The 20,879-nt window shown below is 41.4% G+C and overlaps 1 protein-coding gene across 1 annotated transcript in view; it reads left to right on the top strand.

Annotated features, from left to right (window-relative positions):
* DNAH3 (dynein axonemal heavy chain 3) overlaps positions 1-20,879 on the top strand; it is a 211,576-nt gene that overhangs the window by 55,098 nt on the left and 135,599 nt on the right. Inside the window, exons 18-21 of the mRNA XM_073015222.1 lie at positions 762-915; positions 2,048-2,192; positions 12,697-12,908; positions 18,115-18,206. Of these exons, the coding sequence (XP_072871323.1) occupies positions 762-915; positions 2,048-2,192; positions 12,697-12,908; positions 18,115-18,206 (603 nt within the window). The remainder of the gene's footprint in view (positions 1-761; positions 916-2,047; positions 2,193-12,696; positions 12,909-18,114; positions 18,207-20,879) is intronic.

Raw genomic sequence — 20,879 nt, 5'->3', positions numbered from 1 at the left:
ATCCATCCATCTATCCATCCATCCATCCATCCATCCATCCATCCATCCATTCATCTATCCATCCATCTATCCATCCATCATCCATCCATCCATCCATCCATCCATCATCCATCCATCCATTCATCCAGCATCCATCCGTCCGTCCATCCATCCATCCATCCATCCATCCATCCATTCATCTATCCATCCATCCATCCATCCATCCATCCATCCATCCATCATCCATCCATCCATCCATTCATCCAGCATCCATCCGTCCGTCCATCCATCCATCCATCCATCCATCCATCCATCCATGTCTATTGTCTAGATCTCCTTCAGTTAAAATACAAGCTCCATGAAGGTAGAGAACTTAATAGCATACTTCACAAATCTATTCTTGATGCCTAGGGCGGTTATAAAATATATTAGGCACTCAGTAATAAATGTCTAATGGCCGAATGAATAAACAGTATGTATATGTGTACGTATATCATATACATATTTACATGTACAGGAAAATACCTGGAAATGTTTAACCACCAACAGGCTCACAACAGCTCCATTTCTGGGAGGTGGTCTTATAGATAGTTTAACTTATTTTTTCATCTTCATTTATCTTGAGAGAGAGAAAGAAAGATGGAGTGGGGGAGGATTGGGGTAGGAAATCTGCAGGTACCTGATCAAATCTCTGCAGGCTTAAATATGGGCAAGCAGTGCTGATGTTTTGAAAGTGCACAGAATGCAAAGTTCAAATGTGACCAGGCTGTCTTTACTTTCAGATGCTCAGAATTTGAGTCGAGACTTGAGGGCTACCACAGAGAACTGGAAGGTTTTAGGAAGCGCGAAGTGATGACTACGGAAGAAATGAAGCACAATGTTGAAAAGCTGAATGAGCTTTCAAAGAACCTAAATCAGGCGTTGGCAGAGTTTGAGGTTTGGGATCTTGAGATGGGGACTTATGACGCTGTACTGATCTATCAGTTCTGATACTTGGTTGTGAATTTCCTAAGAGCATCTACTAGGTGGATAGTATTGATGAACTCATTAGCCAGTTCTTTCGTTGGTATTTTCTTTTTTTGTTTGTTTGTTTGTTTGTTTTGTTTGTTTTGTCTTTTTGTTTGAGACAAGATCTTGCTCTGTTGCCCAGGCTGGAGTGCAATAGAGTGATCTCATATCATTGCAACCTCCACCTCTTGGGTTCAAGTGATTCTCCTGCCTCAGCCTTCCAAGTAGCTGGGATTACAGGCATGCGCCACCATGCCCAGCTCATTTTTTGTATTTTTAGTGCCATACAAAGAGATAGAGTTTCGCCATGTTGGCCAAGCTGGCCTTGAACTCCTGACCCCAAGTGATCCACCTGCCTCAATCTCCCAAAGTGCTGGGATTACAGGCATGAGCCACCACACCTGGCTCACTGGTACTTTCAACTAACTTTTCCCACATCCCTTCATGACGCCAGACCTTTCCCTTTGTTAGTTTCTGAGCACCCAAAGAAGAAAGTATAGTAAGGTAATTGTTCACATATATTGAGCATTATGTGCTCAGCAATGGTCAAGAGCTTCATATACAATATTTCACTTAATGCCTCTAACGCATCTTTGGATTAGGTACTGTTATTATCCTCACTTACCCTGAAGTAAGAGAACTAAGTCTTGGAGAAGCTAAGTGACTGTCCCCAAAGATTAGCTGGTAAGTTCTTTAACCATTAAAATTCTTACCTCCAAGGCAAGTCAGTACAAGGAGGTAACATCATATATGTAGCTAAAGTACATATGAAAATTATGAAAGTGGAGATATGGCTGTCGTAAAGTGGAAACAGAGATGACAGGGCAAGTAGCTGATTATTCTACAGTTTTAACCAGACAGACCTCAGCTGCCAAGGTCCTTGGAGGTGGCAGAGGGACATTCTTGCTTGAGTTCATGCCTTAGTTTCCTCTCTTGCTCTCCAGATGAATAAGCATCTCCCTCCACTTGGTTTTAAAGGCACTGAGGAGTTTGCCGTGGTGCCTTCTAGGGTTTAGGAGAACAACCCATCCAATAAACAGCATCTCCTTTTGCCTTGCAGTTGATCAATAAGGAGGAAGAGCTATTGGAAAAGGAGAAGAGTACCTACCCTCTTCTGCAGGCCATGCTGACGAACAAAGTGCCTTATGAGCAACTGTGGTCAACAGCCTATGAGTTCAGCACCAAGTCGGAGGAATGGATGAATGGTATGTGGTGATCTCACTCTGCTGGGACAGATGGGGATGGGGTGGAGGATCCACCCAGCCGCTTCTGAAATATGGTTTGCACTTAAGAATCTGGCTGGACTTTTAATCAGATTCTGACACTCCAGATTAAGGCAGCCACAGTCAAAAGTATCTGATGTGATAATAAAAATGGAAGGTGGAGAAAGAGCCAGATCTATTTCCAGGGTAAAACACAATAGGCAGCCACCCAGAGTCACGATTTAGAGTTGCAGATGGTGGGAGAACAGATGGCAGTTTCACGATGGTGCTGCTTCAGGAAAGGCCAGCGTGCCATAGACATCTGTAAACTACCCTTTTACTCTAGGATCTGGGGTCCAGAAAGGTATTGAGGAGTTGGAATCAACAGGACTTAATGATTGATCCGATATAGGTTAAGGGGCAGGGAGGAAGAGAGTTACTATCCTCTCAAAGGTAAGAATTTTATTGCCTCAAAGGTAAGAATTTTAATGCTTAAAGAACTTACTGACCTTTGGGAAAAGTTACTTAGCTTCTCCAAGACTTGGTTCTCTTACTTCAGGGATGAGTGAGGATACTAACAGCAAAGAACCAACTTCCAGATGACTGGCTCAGGGAATTTGGTAGGTATTACCATCACTGAACAAGAGAAGTGACAGATTTGTTGGGGAAAAAAACAAAACAAAAGAAAACAAACAAAAAAACAACCCATCAACTTGAATACATTGAGGCATCTGGAAACAATCAAATGGGAATATTAACTAGCCATTGAGTATGTCGGTGGATTTTAGGAGAGAGATTTGGAAGGTGGGATTTATGTTGGGGAATTATTGATGTGTAGATTACAATCAAAGCCGTGAATGATATCACCTGTGGCGGGTGTTTAAGAACAGAGGACAAAATCAGAGATCCTTGTCTGGGTGTAGTGACTCACACCTGTAGTCCCAGCACTTTGAGAGGCTGATGCAGGAGGATTGCATGAGCCCAGGAGTTCGAGACCACCCTCAGTAACATAGTGAGAACCCTGTCTCTACAAAAAATAAAAAATTAGCCAAGTGTGGTGGTGCATGTGTAGTCTCAATTACTCAAGAAGCTGAGATGGGAGGAACGCTTGAGCCCAGGAGATCAAGGCTGCAGTAAGCTGTGATCTGCTTACTACACCCCAGCTTGGGTGTCAGAGCAAAACCTTGTCTCAAAAAAATAAAAAATCAGAGACCCTTAGGTTTGAGCCTTTAGCAAATTTCTAGTGCTTCAGTATTTGTAAACACAACAAGGCCGGTCATGGTGGCTCATTCCTGTAATGCCAGCACTTTGGGAGGCCAAGGTGGAAGGATTACTTGAGCTCAGGAGTTTAAGACCAGCCTGGGCAACATAGCAAGACCTTATTTCTACTAAAAACAAAATGGAAAAGTTAGCTGGGCATGGTGGTGTGCACCTGTAGTCCCAGCTACTCAGGAGGCTGAGGCAGGAGGATTGCTTGAACCTGGGAGGTTGAGGCTGCAGTCAGTTGTGATGGCACTACTGCACTCCAATCTGGGAGACAGAGTGAGACCCTGTCTCAAAAAAAAAATTTTGTAAATTACCAAGTGTTTTTATTAGAAATAGGTATTGTATTTTTAAAATATTTTACATTTTATTTTTAAATTTATATACATTAAAATGGACATTTTTGGCATACATTTCTATGAATTTTAACAGATGTTTACATTCATATAAACACTACTACAATCAGAAAACAGAGCAATTTCGTCAACTCAATAAATTTCTTTGGACTGTCTCCTTGTAGTCAAATCCTCCCCCAAGTTGTAACCCCTGGCAACTATTGATCTCTTCATTGTTCCTATAATTTTGTCCTTTTGAGGCTCCTCCTATAAATGGAATGATACGGTATGCAATCTTTCAAGACTGCTTCCCTCACTCAGCATACTGCCTTTAAGATTCATCCAAGTTGTTGGATGTAGCAGTAGGTCATTTCCTTTTATTGCGAGTAGTATCCCATTCTATGGATACACCAGCTTAACCATTTACCCACTGTTTTCACTCTCAGACTATTATAAATAGAGATGCTGTGAATATTTATGTCAACGTTTTTGTGTCAATATAAGCTTTTATTTCTCTAGGGTAAATGCCCAGGAGTGGATTGCTGAATTGTATTTAAAGTCTATGTGTAACTTTATAAGAAAATGCCCAACTTTTGTTTTCCACAGTGGCTGTGCCATTGTGCATCCCTCACCAACGTGTGATAATTCCAGTTGTTCCACCTCTTCACCAGTGTATTAGTCCATTTTCATACTGCTATGAAGAAATACCTGAGACTGGGTAATTTATAAAGAAAAAGAGGTTTAATGAACTCACAGTTCCACATGGATGGGGAGGCCTCACAATCATGGTGGAAGGTGAAGGAGTAGCAAAGGCACATCTTACATGGCAGCAGGCAAGAGAGCATGTGCAGGGGAACTGCCCTTTATAAAACCATCAGTTCTCGTGAGACTTATTCACTATCATGAGAACGGCATGGGAAAACGTAACCCCGTGATTCAGTTACCTCCCACCAGATCCCTCCTACGACGTGGGGATTATGGGAACTATAATTCAAGATGATATTTGAATGGGGACACAGCCAAACCATTATCAACCAGCCACTGGGTATTGTCCGTATTTTTTTTTTTTTTTTTTTTTTTTGAGATGGGGATCTCGCTTTGTCACCCAGGCTGGAGTACAGTGGTGTGATCTCGGCTCACTGCAGCCTCTGCCTCCTGGGTTCAAGCAATTCTCCCACCTCAGCCTCCCGTTTAGCTGGGATTACAGGAGCATGCCACCACACCTGGCTAATTTTTGCATTTTTAGTAGAGCCGGGGTTTCACCATGTTGGCCAGGCTGGTCTCAAACTCCTGACCTCACGTGATCCACCTGCCTCAACCTCCCAAAGTGCTGGGATTACAGGTGTGAGCCACTGTGCTTGGCCTGTATTTTTTATTTTAGCCATTCTCATAAGTAGTTGTGGTGTCTCATTATGATTTTAATTTGCATTTCCCCAATGCCTAATGATCTTGAACATTTCTTTATGTGCATACCTGTCATTTGTATATCCTCTTTGGTGAAGTGTCTGTTCAAGTCTTTTACCCAATTTGTTTAATTGGTTGTTTGATTTCTTACTGTTGAGTTTTGTGGGGTCTTTACGTATTTTAGATACAAGCCCTTTGTGAGATATGTGATTTACAAATATTTTCTCCAAGTCCGTGGCTTGTTTTTTAATTCTCTTTATAGTGTCTTTCACAGACAAAAAGGTTTTAATTTTGATGATGTCCAACATATCAATCTTTCTTTTATGGATTGTGCTCTTGGTATCATCTCTAAGGACTCTTAGCCTAACCCTGGTAATGAAGATATTCTCCTGTATTTTCTTCTAGAATTGTTATGGTTTTAGGTTTTACATTTAGACCTATGGTCCATTTTGAGTTAATTTTTTTAAATATGAGGCTTAGTTCAAGTTCATTGTCTTAGATATAAATGTCCAATGGTTCCAGTAATTGGAAAAAATTAATTTGTTTTGTCCACTTAATTGTATCTTTGTCAAAAATCAATTGTCCATATCTTTGTGGGTTGATTTCTTGACTCTGTTCTGTCAATCTATATGTCAAGCCTTTCACTGATACCACATCAACTTGACAACTGTATTTTTATAGAAAGTCTTAAAATCACATAGTGTGATTCTTCTAACTTAATTCTTCTTTTTCAAATTTTATTTTCACTATTTTCATCCCTTTATTTTTCCACATAAATTTGAGAATCAGTTTGTTTGTACCTACCAAAAAATCCTGCTGGGATTTTGTTGGAAATGTTTTAAATCTATAGATCAATTTGGAAAGAATTCACATTTCATTACATTGAGTCTTCCAATCAATGGACACTTTAAATCTCTTCAATCAGGTCTCCTTTTACTTCTTTTTATCAGTGTTTTGCAGGTTTCAGCATACAGATCCTGTGCATGTTTTGTTAAATTTGTACATAGGTATTTCCTTTTTTGGAGCAATTGTAAATGATGTATGTTTTTGAATTTCACTTTTTGAGGTAAATACTATGAAGCACAATTGCTGGATTATATGGTAAGAACATGTGTAGTTTTGTAAGAAGCTGCCAAACTGTCTTTCAAAGTTGCTGTACCATTTTGCATTTCCACCAGTATAAATGAGAATTCCTGTTGCTCCACATCCATGCCCGCATTTAGTGTTGTCTGTGTTTTGAGTGTTGACCATTTTAATAGGTGTGTAGTGGTATCTCATTGTTGGCTGTTGTTGTTGTTATTGTTTTTAAATTGAGATGAAGGTCTCACTGTGTTGCCCCAGCTGGCCTCAGATTACTGAGCTCAAGCAATCCTCCCACCCTGGCCTCCCAAAGTGTTGGGATTACAGGTATGAGCCACCACACCCAACCCCTCATTGTGTTTTAATTTCTAGTTCCTTAATGGCAATGATGTTGAACATCTTTTCATATACTTATTTGCCTCCTGTATATCTTCTTAGGTTAGGCGTTTGTTCAGAGCTTTTGCCTATTTTTAAGTCTCAGTGTTTTGTTTTCTTATTGTTGAATTTTTAAAAATTCCTTGCATATTTAAATAATAGTCCTTTAACAGATTTTATTTTTGGCAAATATTTTCTTCCAGACTGTGGCTTTTTTTTATTCTCTTGACAGTGTCTTTTACAGGGGAGAATCTTTTCATTCCTAGTTTATCATTTTTTTCCCTTGTGTTGTGCCTTTTGTGTTGTAACTAAAAAATAATTCTCAAATCCAAGGTCATCCAGATTTTCTCCTATGTTATCTTCTAGGAATTTTATAGTTTTCCATTTTAGATTTAAGTCTGTGATCCATTTTGAGTTAATTTTTGTGAAGGGTATAAGATCTGTGTCTAGATTCTTTTTTGTGTGTGTGTATATGGATGTCCAATTTTTTCATCATTATTTGTTGAAAAGGCTATCTTTTCTCTATTATATTGCCTTTGCTCTTTTATCAAAGACCAGTTGACTATATTTGTGTGGTTCTATTTCTGAGTGGGTTATGTATTCTGTTCCATTGATCTGTGTGACTTTCTTTTGCCAATACCACACTTTCTTGATTACTATAGTTTTATAGTAACTCTTGAGGCTGGGTAGTATCAATCCTCTGACTTTATTCTTCTCCTTCAATATTGTGTAGGCTATTCTGGATCTTTTACTTCTCTGTATAAATTTTAGAATCGGTTTGTCAATATCCACAAAATAACTTGCTGGAATTTTTACTGGGATTGTGTTGAATATATAGATCAAGTTGGGAAGAACTGGCATCTTAACAATACTGAGTCTTCCTATCCATGATTATGGAATATCTCTCTATTATTTACATCTTCTTTGATTTATTTCATCAGAGTTTTTTGTGGTTTTCCTCATATAGATCTTGCAAATATTTTGGTAGATTTGTGCCCAAGTACAAATTTACTTTTTAGGGTGCCAATGTAAATAGTATTATGCTTTTAATTTCTTTTTTTTTTTCTTTTTTGAGACGGAGTCTCATTCTGTTGCCCAGACTGAAGTGTAATCACGTGATCTCAGCTCACTGCAACCTCTGCCTACTGGGTTCAAGTGATTCTTCTGTCTTAGCCTCCTGAGTAGCTGGGATTACAGGCACTTGCCACCACACCTGGCTAATTTTTGTAATTTTGGTAGAGACAGGGTTTCATCATGTTAGGTCAGGCTGGTCTCCAACTCCTGACCTCATGATCCACCCGCCTCGGCCTCCCAAAGTGCTGGGATTACAGGCATGAGCCACCGCGCCTGGGCTATGCTTTTACTTTCAAATTCCACTGTTCATTGATGCTATCTTGGAAATGTTAATGTTAATATAGTATCCTGTGCTTTTTTTGGTTAATATTGTATTAATATTAATGTTAATATTTTAATGTTAAAAAAAATTTTTTTTATTTTTTTTTTTTAATGTTAATATTGTATCGTGTGCTCCTGCTGCAATCACTTATTAGTTCCAGGAGTTTGTTTTGTTGATTCTGGTGGATTTTCTTTCTCTTTTTTTTTTTTCTAATTTTTATTTATTTATTTTTAGTTGACAAGTAGTTACGTATATTTATGGAGTTCAATGTGATATTCTGATCTATGTATACATCATAGAAAGATTAAATCAAGCTAATTAACATATCCATGACCTCACCAATTTATCATTTTTTTTCTGGTGATAATATTTAAAATCTATTCTTTTAGAACTTTGAAATATACAAGACATTATTATTATTATTATTATTATTACTGTTATTTGAGATGGGGTCTTGCTCTGCCACCCAGGCTGGAGCACAGTGACGTAACCTTGGCTCACTGCAATCTCCGCCTCCTAGGCTCAAGTGATCCTCCCACCTCAACCTCCTGAGTAGCTGGGACTACAGATGCTCACCACCACACCCAGCTAATTTTTTGTATTTTTGGTAGAGATAGGATTTTGCCATGCTGCCCAGGCCAGTCTTGAACTCCTGAGCTCAAGCAATCCACCTGCCTCTGCCTCCCAAAGTGCTAGGATTACAGGTGTGAGCCACCTCACCCAACTGAAATATACAATAATTATTAACTGCAGTCACCATGCACTACAATAGATTACTAAAATTTATTTCTCCAGTGTAACTGAAACTTTGTACCCTTGATCAACATCTTTCCTTTCCTTCCCCATCTCTCCCCCTCATCCAAGCCTCTGGTAACTGCCTTTCTACACTCTGTTTCTGTGAAATTGACATTTTTGAATTCCACAGATAGTGAGATCACACAGTATTTGGCTTTCTGTGCCTGGCTTATTTCGCTTAACATAATGTCCTCCAGTTCCATCCATGTTGTTGCAAATTACAGAAAATTTTGAGACTGTTAATACTGTATATTACATTGTTTGATTTTCAAATATTAAACCAGCCTTACACTCCAATGATACACCCTACTTGGACATGGTCTATTATTCTTTTCATGTGTTGCTGGATTCAGTTTCCATGCCTAATATTTTGTTGAGAATTTTAGTGTCTATGAGATATACTGGTCTGTAGGGTTTTGGTTTTTGTTTTGTTTTGTTTGTAATATATCTGTGTGGTTTTTATATCAGGGTATTGCTGACCTGTTAAAATAAGTTAGGAAATGTATTCTCCTCTTCTATTTTTTAGATGAGATTATACAGCTTTTCTTATTTGTGTGGTTTTTTTTTTTCTTTTAATGTTTGGCAGAATTTTCCAGTGAAACCATCTGATTCTGAAGTTTTTATATTTTGGAAATTTTTAATCTATAAATTCAATGTTTTCAATAGTTATAAAACTATTCAGGTATTCTAGTTTATCTTGAGTAAGTTTTTGGAAGTTTGTATTTTTTGAGGAATGGCTTCATTAAAAAAAAAAGTGGTCTAATTTATATACATTGAGTTGTTTATAGCATTCCCTTATTACCCTTTTAATGTCTGAGGGGTCAGTAGTGATATCCCATCTTTTATTTTTGATATTGGTAATTTGCATCTTCTTTCTTTTTTCTTTACCAGTCTTGTTAGAAGTTCGTCTTTTTTTAGGCCTATCAATTTTATTTTTCTAAGGAAACAGCTTTTAGTGTCAATAATCTTTTTTATTATTTTTGTTTTCAACGTATTTCTGTTCTTATTTTTATCATTTCCTTCCTTCTGCTAGCTTTGGTTTATCTTGCTCTTCTTTTTCTAGTTACTTACGGTAGAAACTTGGATGATTTATTTTAGAACATTCTCCTTTTTTAATGCTACAAATTTCTCCTTTATAGTTGTACCTCACAAATTTTGTTCAATTTAAAGTACTTTATAATTGCTTTGAGACTCCTCTAGGACCCATGGATTATTTATAAGTGTGTTGTTTAATGTTCTAGTCACTGGAAATTTTCTTGTTATGTTTTTATTGTTATTTCTAATTTAATTCCATTATGGTCATAAAAGGCACTTTGCATGATTTTGCTTCTTTTCAATTTATTGAGGTTTGTTTTATGACTCAGAATAAGATTCACCTTGGTAAGTGTTCTATTTGCAGTAAAAAAGAATGTGTACTCTGCTGTTATTGAATGGAACATTTTATCAAGGGATCAAGTTGCCTTTGTTAAAAGTCAGCTTTGGCAGGGCTGTTACTTTGCTAGACATATCCCTCTTCATGGGTAAGCAGCAAGTTCTGCAATGGGATTCCTAGTGAGTGTTGCTTCCACTTTTCCCCTGCAATGGCTTTCAAAGTATGGTTCCAGGACAAAGCAGCATTCTCATTAACTGAGAATGTGTTAAAAATGCAAAATCTTGGGGCCTCGCTCCAGACCTGACTCAGAAACTCTGGGAATGGGGCCCAGAAATCTGTGTTTTAACAAGCCCTCCTGGCAGTTCTGATGCCTGCTAAACTTGGAAAACTACTGTGAATATCCTACAGAAATCTCTCCCTGTAGCTCACATTTGGATGGCACCTTCTTTAGTTTCCAGTAGAGACACATGTTTTTCCTTTATTATCTGCCTTTGATCATTTAGTGGGAGTTAGAATAGGCAGACGTGGTTAGCTGCATGGCCTCACATTGCTGCTTTGCCTAAAAGTTATCTGTTTACATTCATGGGGCTGAAGATCATTAACCTTGAAGAATGACTTCAGCAATGTTTCTTAGAACTCTGGAATGTCCGGACTGGATAGGACCCTAGAAGTTATTAATATTTCCTGCAACCTCCATATTTGAATCTCGACTGAGTTGACTGTATCCACAGGGCTACAAACATTTCCACCTGCTGTCTCATCCTTTAAGATCAGAGTTAGAATTTCAGAATATAGCCTTGCCATAAGCTATGAGGTGAGAAGCTACCGAGGCATGTGGATAAAGGGATCCATAACTGCTCTTCAAATAGCAGTGTCTAAAATCCCTGGATTGTTTTATATTCTTCTCTCTTGTTGTAGATATAGATTTGTCAGTTCAGGCTGTCTCTAGATAATCATAACCAGAGGGAAATTTCTTCTAACAGAAATTCTACTACTCCTTTTTGCCTGAGTGATTGCAAATAACCCAGGCAAGTCACTCTGTTTGTGCTTCACTCTTACAACTATAGAGTGGGAACAATGAAGTGTTAGCCTTACCTAATTTATTCATCCTACTGGGAAAGTCACTGTGATAATTCAGCCAAACCCTCCCAAGTAGAGGCTACTCACTTGTCGCGTAGGTGCCTTTCTATTCTAGCCCAGCACCTACAATATTTCCTGGTGCATGAAAGATACTTTTTTTTTTTTAATTTAAATTTTTGATTACTTAACAAAAATGTTGGGTTGATGAAGCATGTGAAATTAACGAAGTTATATTTAGTTTCAGCACTCCTGAAAGAAAAGTGTCTTTGAGTAAGTTAGCAACATCACATAGCAAGAGTTAATACCAATTTGAAATATCCAAGCAGGGGCAGTAGCATGGAAAGGTCTTGGCCAGATATGAAACCCAAATGCTAAAGGTTCTTAGCAAAATAAAGGAAGGGGAAGGAAATTAGTGTTTTGGAGCAAGTTTAAACAATGAGGTGTTACTCTTTGTTTTTAAAATATATATATTTTTTGACAGAGTCTCACTCTGTTGAGGCTGGAGGGCAGTGGCACTATCCTGGCTCACTGCAACCTCCACCTCCTGGGCTCACGTGATCCTTCTACCCTAGCCTTCCAAATAGGTGGGACTACAGAGCGTGCCACCACGCCTGGCTAATTTTTTGCATTTTCAGTAGAAATGAGGTTTAACCATGTTGTCCAGGCTGATCTTGAACTCCTGACCCCAAGCAATCTGCCTGCCTCAGCCTCCCAAAGTACTGGGGTTATAGACGTGAGCTACTGTGCCCTGCCCTGTTTTTAAAATAATTTCAAACTTACATAAAAATTGCCGGAACAAAACGGAGACCTCTCATATCTTCATTCACCTTTCCCCAATGTTTAATATTTCACGGCTTTTGTGAAGCACTTTTTATTACTATTATAGCAGCTTCTAAAAGCAATAACAATTTTTTTTTCTTTTTTATTTTTCTTCTTATTTTTGTAGAGACAGGGTCTTACTATGTTGCCCAGCCTGGTCTCAAACCCCTAGGCTCAAGCAGTCCTCCCACCGTGGCCTCCCCAAATGCTGGGATTACAAGTGTAAGCCACTGCAACTGGCCGAAAACAAAACAAAACAAAACAAAAAACTATTGATATGCTAATTGTACATCCATTATGTGCCAGGCATTATGTTAGCCACTATACATTATCTCACTGAATTTCCACAATTACCCTCCAGGGTATCCATTATTACCCGTGTGTCACAGGAGTTACTGTTGAGGCTTAGAAAAGTCCTATATCATACCTAAGGTTCCACTGGCTAAGTGCAGGTTTCAGATCCTCAAAGCCTATATGTGTTCCAGTCTCTAAACGACAGGAGGCACAGCTCTAAGTTCAGGGAATTAAAGGTATGCATGACTAACATCCACATGATGGTCTGACCCTTCCCTCGCTCTTCTATTTCAGGACCCCTCTTCTTACTGAATGCTGAGCAAATTGCGGAGGAGATAGGGAATATGTGGAGGACAACGTATAAACTGATCAAGACCTTATCTGATGTGCCTGCACCCAGGCGCTTAGCAGAGAATTTGAAGATCAAGATCGATAAGTTCAAGCAGTACATTCCCATCCTCAGTATTTCCTGCAACCCAGGAATGAAAGACCGGCACTGGCAGCAGGTTTCTATCAATCACTGCCCGCCCCCAAGCAGCCCAACCCAGGCCTGGCCCTGGCTGTCCTTGGGAAGACAGGAAATATTACTAGGTCAAGCTTCTCCTTTCCGAAAGGATAATCTACTTAAGGGCAAAGGGATAGCAAATGAGAATGGCAAGGCTTCTGAAGGAAGAGAATGAACTCCTCGCCCCCTGAACAGGTTGGCCCTTTCCTTGGAACCCCCATTGCTCGTGGTTCACTGAGTGTTGTTCCAGCCAATGGTCACAAAGGGTCTCCTTCCTGCTTCCTAAGCAGATGGGCTTTTGGAGGTCAAGAGCCTCCAAAGTGCAACAAGGATGTAAATATAGTGAGAGAATCTTGATTTGCTCCTTGACCTAGGATGCGCAAAAAAGAAAGTCACATCCCTCCCTGGGGGTTGCTAATAATACCAGATGATTCCCACTTAGGATGACTTTGGTGTGGCATTTCATTGTCAAACAGGTTCAGAAATAATTTTGCACTCTTCTCTTAGCCCTTTGGGGCTACAAATTAGAATAATAAATTTCTCCTTAAAAATAGCTGGGATTTTTATAAGGAACCAAGTGTGAGGGTGATAAGTGTGGTGTGAACACTAAGCAGAAAAAAGAAAACTCACTGTGTTTCTAAAATAATCGTCACAACTAAGGGCTAGCAATGGCCTTGAAACATCCTCTACCAGAGAGTCACTCTGTATGGAATTGGGAGTGAAAATGGCTTTCTTTGGGCAGATTCTTCTCTGACTTGGCCTATAATTCCCCCTCTCAGAACCACATTCAAGACCAGGCATGGTGGCTCAAGACCACAATCCCAACACTTTGAGAAGCTGAGGCAGGGGGATAGTTTGAGCCCAGCCTGGGCAATATAGTGAGACCCCCATCTCTCCCTAATTAATGAATTAATTAGCTAAGCGTGGTGGTGTACATTTGTGGTCCCAGCTACTTGGGAAGCTGAGGTGAGAGGATTGCTTGGGCCAGGGATGTCAAAACTGCATTGAGCTGTGATCGTGTCACTGCACTCCAGCCTGGGAAACAGAGGGGGAAAAAAAAAAACACATATAAGACTGAGGAAATTCTCTCTGAAAGGACCCAGTGACAACACAGTGACAGGGAGCACTTTGCTCTCCCTAGGAAGACAGAGGAAGACTCTTAATACGTGAGAGAGTCAGGGTTTTTTGTAGGGAGGAGCTACTTTCAGTTGCCCAAAAAGTCTTGAGACTTGAGACCTAAGCAAAGGGTGGAGTGCTGTACAGACAAGTGCTGTACAGGCTGTCTGAGTAGACTTCTGTTTTTTCTTTCTTTTTTTTTTTTTTTTGAGATGGAATCTCACTGTGTCCCCCAGGCTGGAGTGCAGTGATGTGATATCAGCTCACTGCATTCAAGCAGTTCTCCTGCCTCCATCTCCTGAGTAGCTGGGACTGCAGGCACATGCCACCATGCCCTGCTAATTTCTGTATTTTTACTAGAGATGGGATTTCACTGTGTTGGCCAGGCTGGTCTTGAACTCCTGACCTCAGGTGATCCACCTGCCTCAACCTCCCAAAGTGCTGGGATTATAGGGATGAGCCACTGTGCCTGACTGGGATATTTTTTAATTGTAATTTTAATTAATTAATTTTTAAAATAGAGATGGGGGGAGGGTCTCACTATGTTGCCCAGGCTGGTCTCAAACTCCTGGCCTCAAGTGATACTCCTACCTTGGCCTCCTAAAGTGCTGGGATTGCAGGCATGAGCCACGGTGCCTGGTCATGACTTCTGGTTTCAAAACGCCCCAGCAGAGGGATCTGCAGAGTGGGAGTTGCTGTCAGTTGGTGATCATGGGGTGCCTTTCCCTACGGACCCAGCCTAACTAGGACTTTGACCTGCATCGGGGGGTAAGCGGGGGTTAGGGAGCTTAGGTGGGGCAGTAGCCTCTGGTAGTGCCAGGTTTCTCTATGAGATGGCACTATCAATAGTGTCTTTGTCAATGGTGTTTGGAGAACATGCCGCAGGGCTGGGAAAGCCATCTGCTCTGCCTGGTGCTTCCTCTATGATGCTATTCTTGTACGTGGGCACTCAAAAAATCCCAACCAGGCCAAGCGTGGTAGCTTATCACGCCACTAATCTCAGCACTTTAGGAGGCTGAAGCAGGAGGATCACTTGAGGCCAGGAGCTTGAGGCCAACCTGGGCAACGTAGCGTGACCCCGTCTATTTAAAAAATTAATTAATTTAAAATTAAATTTAAATTTAAAAAATTCCAGCCAGGTGTGGTGGCTCACACCTGTAATCCCAGGACTTTGAGAGGCTGAGGCAAGTGGGTCGCTTGAGCCCAGGAGTCTGAGAACCAGTCCGGGCAACACTGCAAAATCCCCATCAAGAAATACAAAAAAATTAGCCAGGCATGGTGGCAGCATGCCTGTAGTCCCAGCTACTAAGGAGGCTAAGGTGGGAGGATCACTTAAGCCTGGGAGGTTGAGTCTGCAGTGAGCTGTGATTGTGCCACTGCAGTCCAGCCTGGGCGACAGAGCAAGACCCTGTCTCAAGAAATAAATAAATAAATAAGTACATTCTAACCATTCCTAGACATTCATAATTCTCATTTATGGGCCACTTAAATGATTGGAAAAATATTTCTTACAATGATAATAAAATAATAATGATAATATTGAAAATGTACTGAGTACCAGCTATGGTGCTGGGTTTGGTGTTGCATACTTTATTTGGATTCTCACATTTCATCCTTAAAACCGGCCTTTGAAGTGGAGATTATTATCATCTCCATTTCACGGATAGGAAAACTGAGACTTGGAGAGATGAGGTGTTTCAGATGGCTAGTTGGTGGGGGGGGAAGGGGATTGGAATTTTTCTATGCTGTTTGACTCAGCCTGGAAGTCAAGAAGGCAAAAAAGTTCCGGTCAGAGGAAGGGAGCAGGCAGTAGGGGGCAGTAAACCACAGTAAGAGGGGCCAGGGAGCTCGGCCCCAGGACAGTGGCTCCCAAGGAGTGAGCACCTAAATGGAAGCCCAGTGGGCTGAGCAGTTAAGAGGCAATTTCAGAAAGGACAAAGGCCCCCAGATACTCTCCGGGCTGCCCCTATGCAGAGCCCATTCCTCCCTGCAGTGTATGTAGGTCACAGCACAGGCCACCCCGGGGACAGCCCCATGCCTGAGGATGTCATTCTCTGCCCTGATGCCTAACTCAGGAGACCAACTGCCATGGATGCCGGCTCTGGTAGGGGGATCTGAAGGATGAACCACCCGTAGCACTCAAGTCTAGAAGCTGGGTCTTCTGAAGCCAGGCTGGGGGTTCTGGTCATTTACAGAACATAGGCAGAAAAAGTTAGAGCCTTATGTTTGGGGCACAGACTTTACAGATAACAGCAAAGGGGTCGCTACTGCGGTTTAAAGCAAAATGGAAGCCAGAAATCTAAAAGGCTTTTTGGATCACCACACTAAGGTACATTTCTGATGTCCTGTTTGCAATTAGTGTTATTTTGGTTATTTTTTCATCATGTGCCTATAACACTGTTGGTCTTCCAAGACCATTATTTCAATGGTAACTACTTCTGGGTTCCTTGCTTTTGTGCTTTGTCTGTCTAAAAAAGTCTCCTGGTCTGGCCAGGCACGGTGGCTCAGGCCTGTAATCCCAACAGTTTGGGAGGCTGAGGCAGACGGATCACCTGAGGTCAGGAGTTTGAGACCAGTCTGGCCAACATAGTGAAACCCCATTTCTACTAAAAATTCAAAAATTAGCCAGGCATGGTCGCGCGCGCCTGTAATCCCAGCTACTTGGGAGGCTGAGGCAGGAAAATCATTGGACCCAGGAGACGGAGGTTGCAGTGAGCCAAGATTGCGCCATTGCACTCCAACCTGGGCAACAGAGCAAGACTCTGTCTCAAAAAAATAAAAAAAGTATGGAAAAAGAAAAATTTTAAAAATAATAAAAATTTAACTGTTAAAAAAAAAAAAGCAAGATGGAGCAAGGTAACATTTGATCTTAGGGGGAAACTGCACTGATAGATGCCAAAACTGGCCCACTGTGAGTAGTAGAAATATAACGTGAGCCATTTGTGTATATATATATATATATATATATTTTTTTTTTTTTTTTTGAGATGGAGTCTCACTCTGTTGCCCAGGCTGGAGTGCAGTGGTGCAATCTTGGCTGATTCCTGCCTCTGCCTCCCAGGTTCAAGCTGTTCTTTTGCCTCAGCCTCCCAAGTAGCTAGGATTGCAGGCACCCGCCACCATGCCTGGCTAATTTTTGTATTTTTAGAAGAGACAGAGTTTCACAATGTTTGACAGGCCGATCTTGAACTCCTGATCTCATGTGATCCGCCTGCCTCAGCTTCCCAAAGTGCTGGGATTACATGAGTGAGCCACCGCACCCAGCCAATAATTTTAAAGTTTCTAGTAGCCACATTTTAAAAGGTAAAAGGGTCTGGGCATGATAGCTCACACCTGTAATCCCAGCATTTTGGGAGATCAAGGTGGGAGGATAGCTTGAGGCCAGCAGTTCAAGACCAGCCTGGAAAACATAGTGAGACCCCATCTCTACAAAAAAATTTTAAAAAAGAAAAAAATTAGCCAGGCATGGTGCTGTATGCTGGTGGTCCCAGCTGCTCAGGAGGTCGAGGGCAGGAGGACCACTTGAGCCTGGGAGATCAAGGCTGCAGGGAGTCATGATCACACCACTGCATTTCAGCCTGCGCAACAGAGCAAGACCCTGTCTAATTAAAATCAGCTGGGTGTGGTGGCTGACTCCTGTAATACGACTACTTTGGGAGGCTGAGGTGGGAGGATTGCTTGAGGCCAGGAGTTTGAGACCACTCTGAGCAACACAGCAAGACCCTATCTCTACAATAAATTTAAAAATTAGCCAGGCATGGCGATGTGTGCCCATGGCCCCAGCTACTGGGGAGGCTGAGATGGGAGGATTGCTTGGGCCTGGGAGGTCAAAGCAGCAGTGAGCTATGATGGCACTATTGCACTCCAGCTTGGGAGACAGGGTGAGACTCTGTCTCAAAAATATTTTTTAATTGAATTTAAAAATAAGTTCCTCAGTCACACTAGCCACACCTCCGGTGCTCAACAGCCACCTGCCGCTTGTGGCTATTATGCTGAGCAGTGCAGAAGAAAAACATCTCCATCATCACAGAAGGTTCTACGGACAGCACTGCCTTGAACAATAAACACTTGCTTTCCTCTTTTCTTTGCAGATCAGTGAGATTGTTGGCTATGAGATAAAGCCCACCGAAACGACCTGCCTCTCAAATATGCTCGAATTTGGATTCAGCAAATTCGTTGAAAAGTAAGGGCTTATCCCCTCCTTCAGGAAGGGTTTTGGTCAAAGGATCTGTAAGTTCCCACAGTGATCTGATTGGCCCCATATAGGGCTGTTTATTTTATTCTTTTCCTTGTGGTGTAGGGTGGCTTAAGGCTACTTAATTACCTCCAACTCCCAACTCGTAGTGGTGAAGCTTCTGTTTTTAGCTGCAGAACTGCTGATGGGTTATGACTAGAAAATTGAGTCATGGATTTTATTTCAAAGGGAATTTTTGTTTTAATGTTTTTTGAATCTGAGCTTCAAGCCCAGCTCTCAGTGATTGGGGGCAAAACCATTCAACCTTTCTGTACCTCAGTTTCCTCTTCTTTAAACAACCAAAGCAACAACGCTCTCTGAGCTTTAAGACTGTATGAAACCTGGTCCAAGAAAAAGTCTGTTCTCGCCTGGGCATCGTGGCTCATGTCTGTAATTTCAGCACTCTGGGGGGCCAAGGCAGGCAGATCAGTTGAGGTCAGGAGTTCAAGACCAGCCTGGCCAACATGGTGAAACACCCGTTTCTACTAAAAATATAAAAGTTAGCCAGGCACGGTGGCACACACCTGTAGTCCCAGCTACTCAGGAAGCTAAGGCCAGAGGATGGCTTGTACCCAGGAGGCAGAGGTTGCAGTGAGCCAAGATAGTACCATTGCACTCCAGCTTGGGCGACAGAGTGAGACTCCATCTTAATTAAAAAAAAAAAAAGTCTCTTCTCTTGCTTTCTTCCCTTCTCCGAATTCCCCTGGAGTTTGTGTGTGTAAGAGTTTTGCTATTTGAATGCTATTTCTAGAACAGAGCTGCTCAGGACCCTGCTTGCTTTTCCACACTTCCTTCAGGGTGATGGGTGGGGAGATGTTGCACTGCCTGGACTGGAGACCCTGTTAGGCAGGTGTGGCACCCAGACCCGCTGCATCAGCATCAGCTAGGAACTAGCTAGAAGGCACATTTTCAGGCCCCACCCAACCCACATAATCAAATTCTGTGGATGGGCCCTGCAATCTGCATTTTAACAAATCCTCCAGGTCAGCACTGTCCAAGGCAGCATCCACTGGCCATGTGTGGCCACTGAGCCCCTACAGTGCAGCTAGTCTGAATTAGATGTGCTGTAAGTATAAAATACAGGCTTGATTTCGAAGACATACTACAAGAAAAAGGAATGCAAAATACCTCACAATTTTTAATATCGATTAATATTGAAATGAAAATATTTTGGATATATTGAATCAAATACATTATTGGAACTAATTTCACCTATGTCTTTTAATATTTTTAAAATGTGGCTTCTAGAAACTTTATTTTATTTTATTTTATTTTATTTTATTTTATTTTGGAGATGGAGTCTTACTCTGTCACCCAGGCTGGAGTGCAATGGCGCAATCTCAGCTCACTGCAACCTCCGCCTCCCAGGTTCAAGCGATTCTCCTGCCTCAGCCTCCCAAGTAGCTGGGATTACAGGCTACCGCCACCATGCCTAGCTAATTTTTGTATTTTTGGTAGAGACGGGGTTTTACCATGTTGGCCAGGCTGGTCTTGAACTCCTGACCTCAGGTGATCTGCCCACCTCGGCCTCCCAAAGTGCTGTGATAACAGGCGAGAAACTTTAAAATTATATGTGTGGCTCACTTTATATTTCCAATGGACAGCACTGCTCCAGGTGATTCTGATACATGAAAGGCTGAGAATTCCCCACTCATACTGCACCACAGCAGGTCTAATTTAAGGCACTTCCCAGCTCTTGAATCTCTCTGCCACCTGAATACTTTGATGCCTCTCCAATACCACCACTATGTTCCTTATTAAGGAGCAGGCCTAAAGAAGCATGCATTTTTATCAGGCTTAGGATAAAAACTCAGGTATTTTGGCCAAAGGGCCTCAGTTTCCCTCAATAAGATTTTTTACAAGAGACACTAGCTATTCAACGCTGATGCTGCACTCAGCATTTTATATACCTTAACACTTTTTATTTATTTATTTATTTTTTATCTTTTGAGACAGAGTGTCACTCTGTCTCCCAGGCTGGAGTACAATGGTGCAATCTCGGCTCACTGCAACCTCTGCCTCCTGGGTTCAAGCAGTTCTTCTGCCTCAGCCTCCTGAGTGGCTGGGATTACAGACACCTGCCATCATGCCTGGCTAATTTTTGCATTTTTGTAGAGATGGGGTTTCATCATATTGGCCAGGCTGGTCTTGAACTCCTGACCTCAGGTGATCCATCTGCCTTGGCCTGCCAAAGTGCTGGGATTACAGGCGTGAGCCACCACACCCGACCTTAACACATTTATCCATCACAAAAACCTAGTGTCATAGGTCCTACCGTCCTAATATTATTCTCATTTTATGGATGAGGAAATAGACTTCAGATTATTAGCTGTTGATCACAGCTAGTAACTGAAATAACAAACATTTCACTTAGGAAAGAATCAAGATTTGAACATCAGCAGACTTCCATTACCAGGCGGGCCTTAACCATGACCCTTCACTGCCAAAAAAGTAAACCCCTCTCTGGAGACAGCGAGTGAACAAAAAAACATACAGCTGTTCTTATACTTTCCATGCACTCATGTTCAACTGTGACCAATTCAGAAGTGGAAGCACTTGGCTAAGTTGTTTACTTCTGTGGTTCCATTTGTAACATGGGAAACAGCTAGGTGATTAGAGTTA

This window comes from Chlorocebus sabaeus, chromosome 5 (assembly GCF_047675955.1).
Source record: "Chlorocebus sabaeus isolate Y175 chromosome 5, mChlSab1.0.hap1, whole genome shotgun sequence".
Classification (NCBI taxonomy): Eukaryota; Metazoa; Chordata; class Mammalia; order Primates; family Cercopithecidae; genus Chlorocebus; species Chlorocebus sabaeus.
The sequence above is the reverse complement of the archived record's forward strand: the minus strand, read 5'-3'. Positions and strand labels throughout refer to the sequence as shown.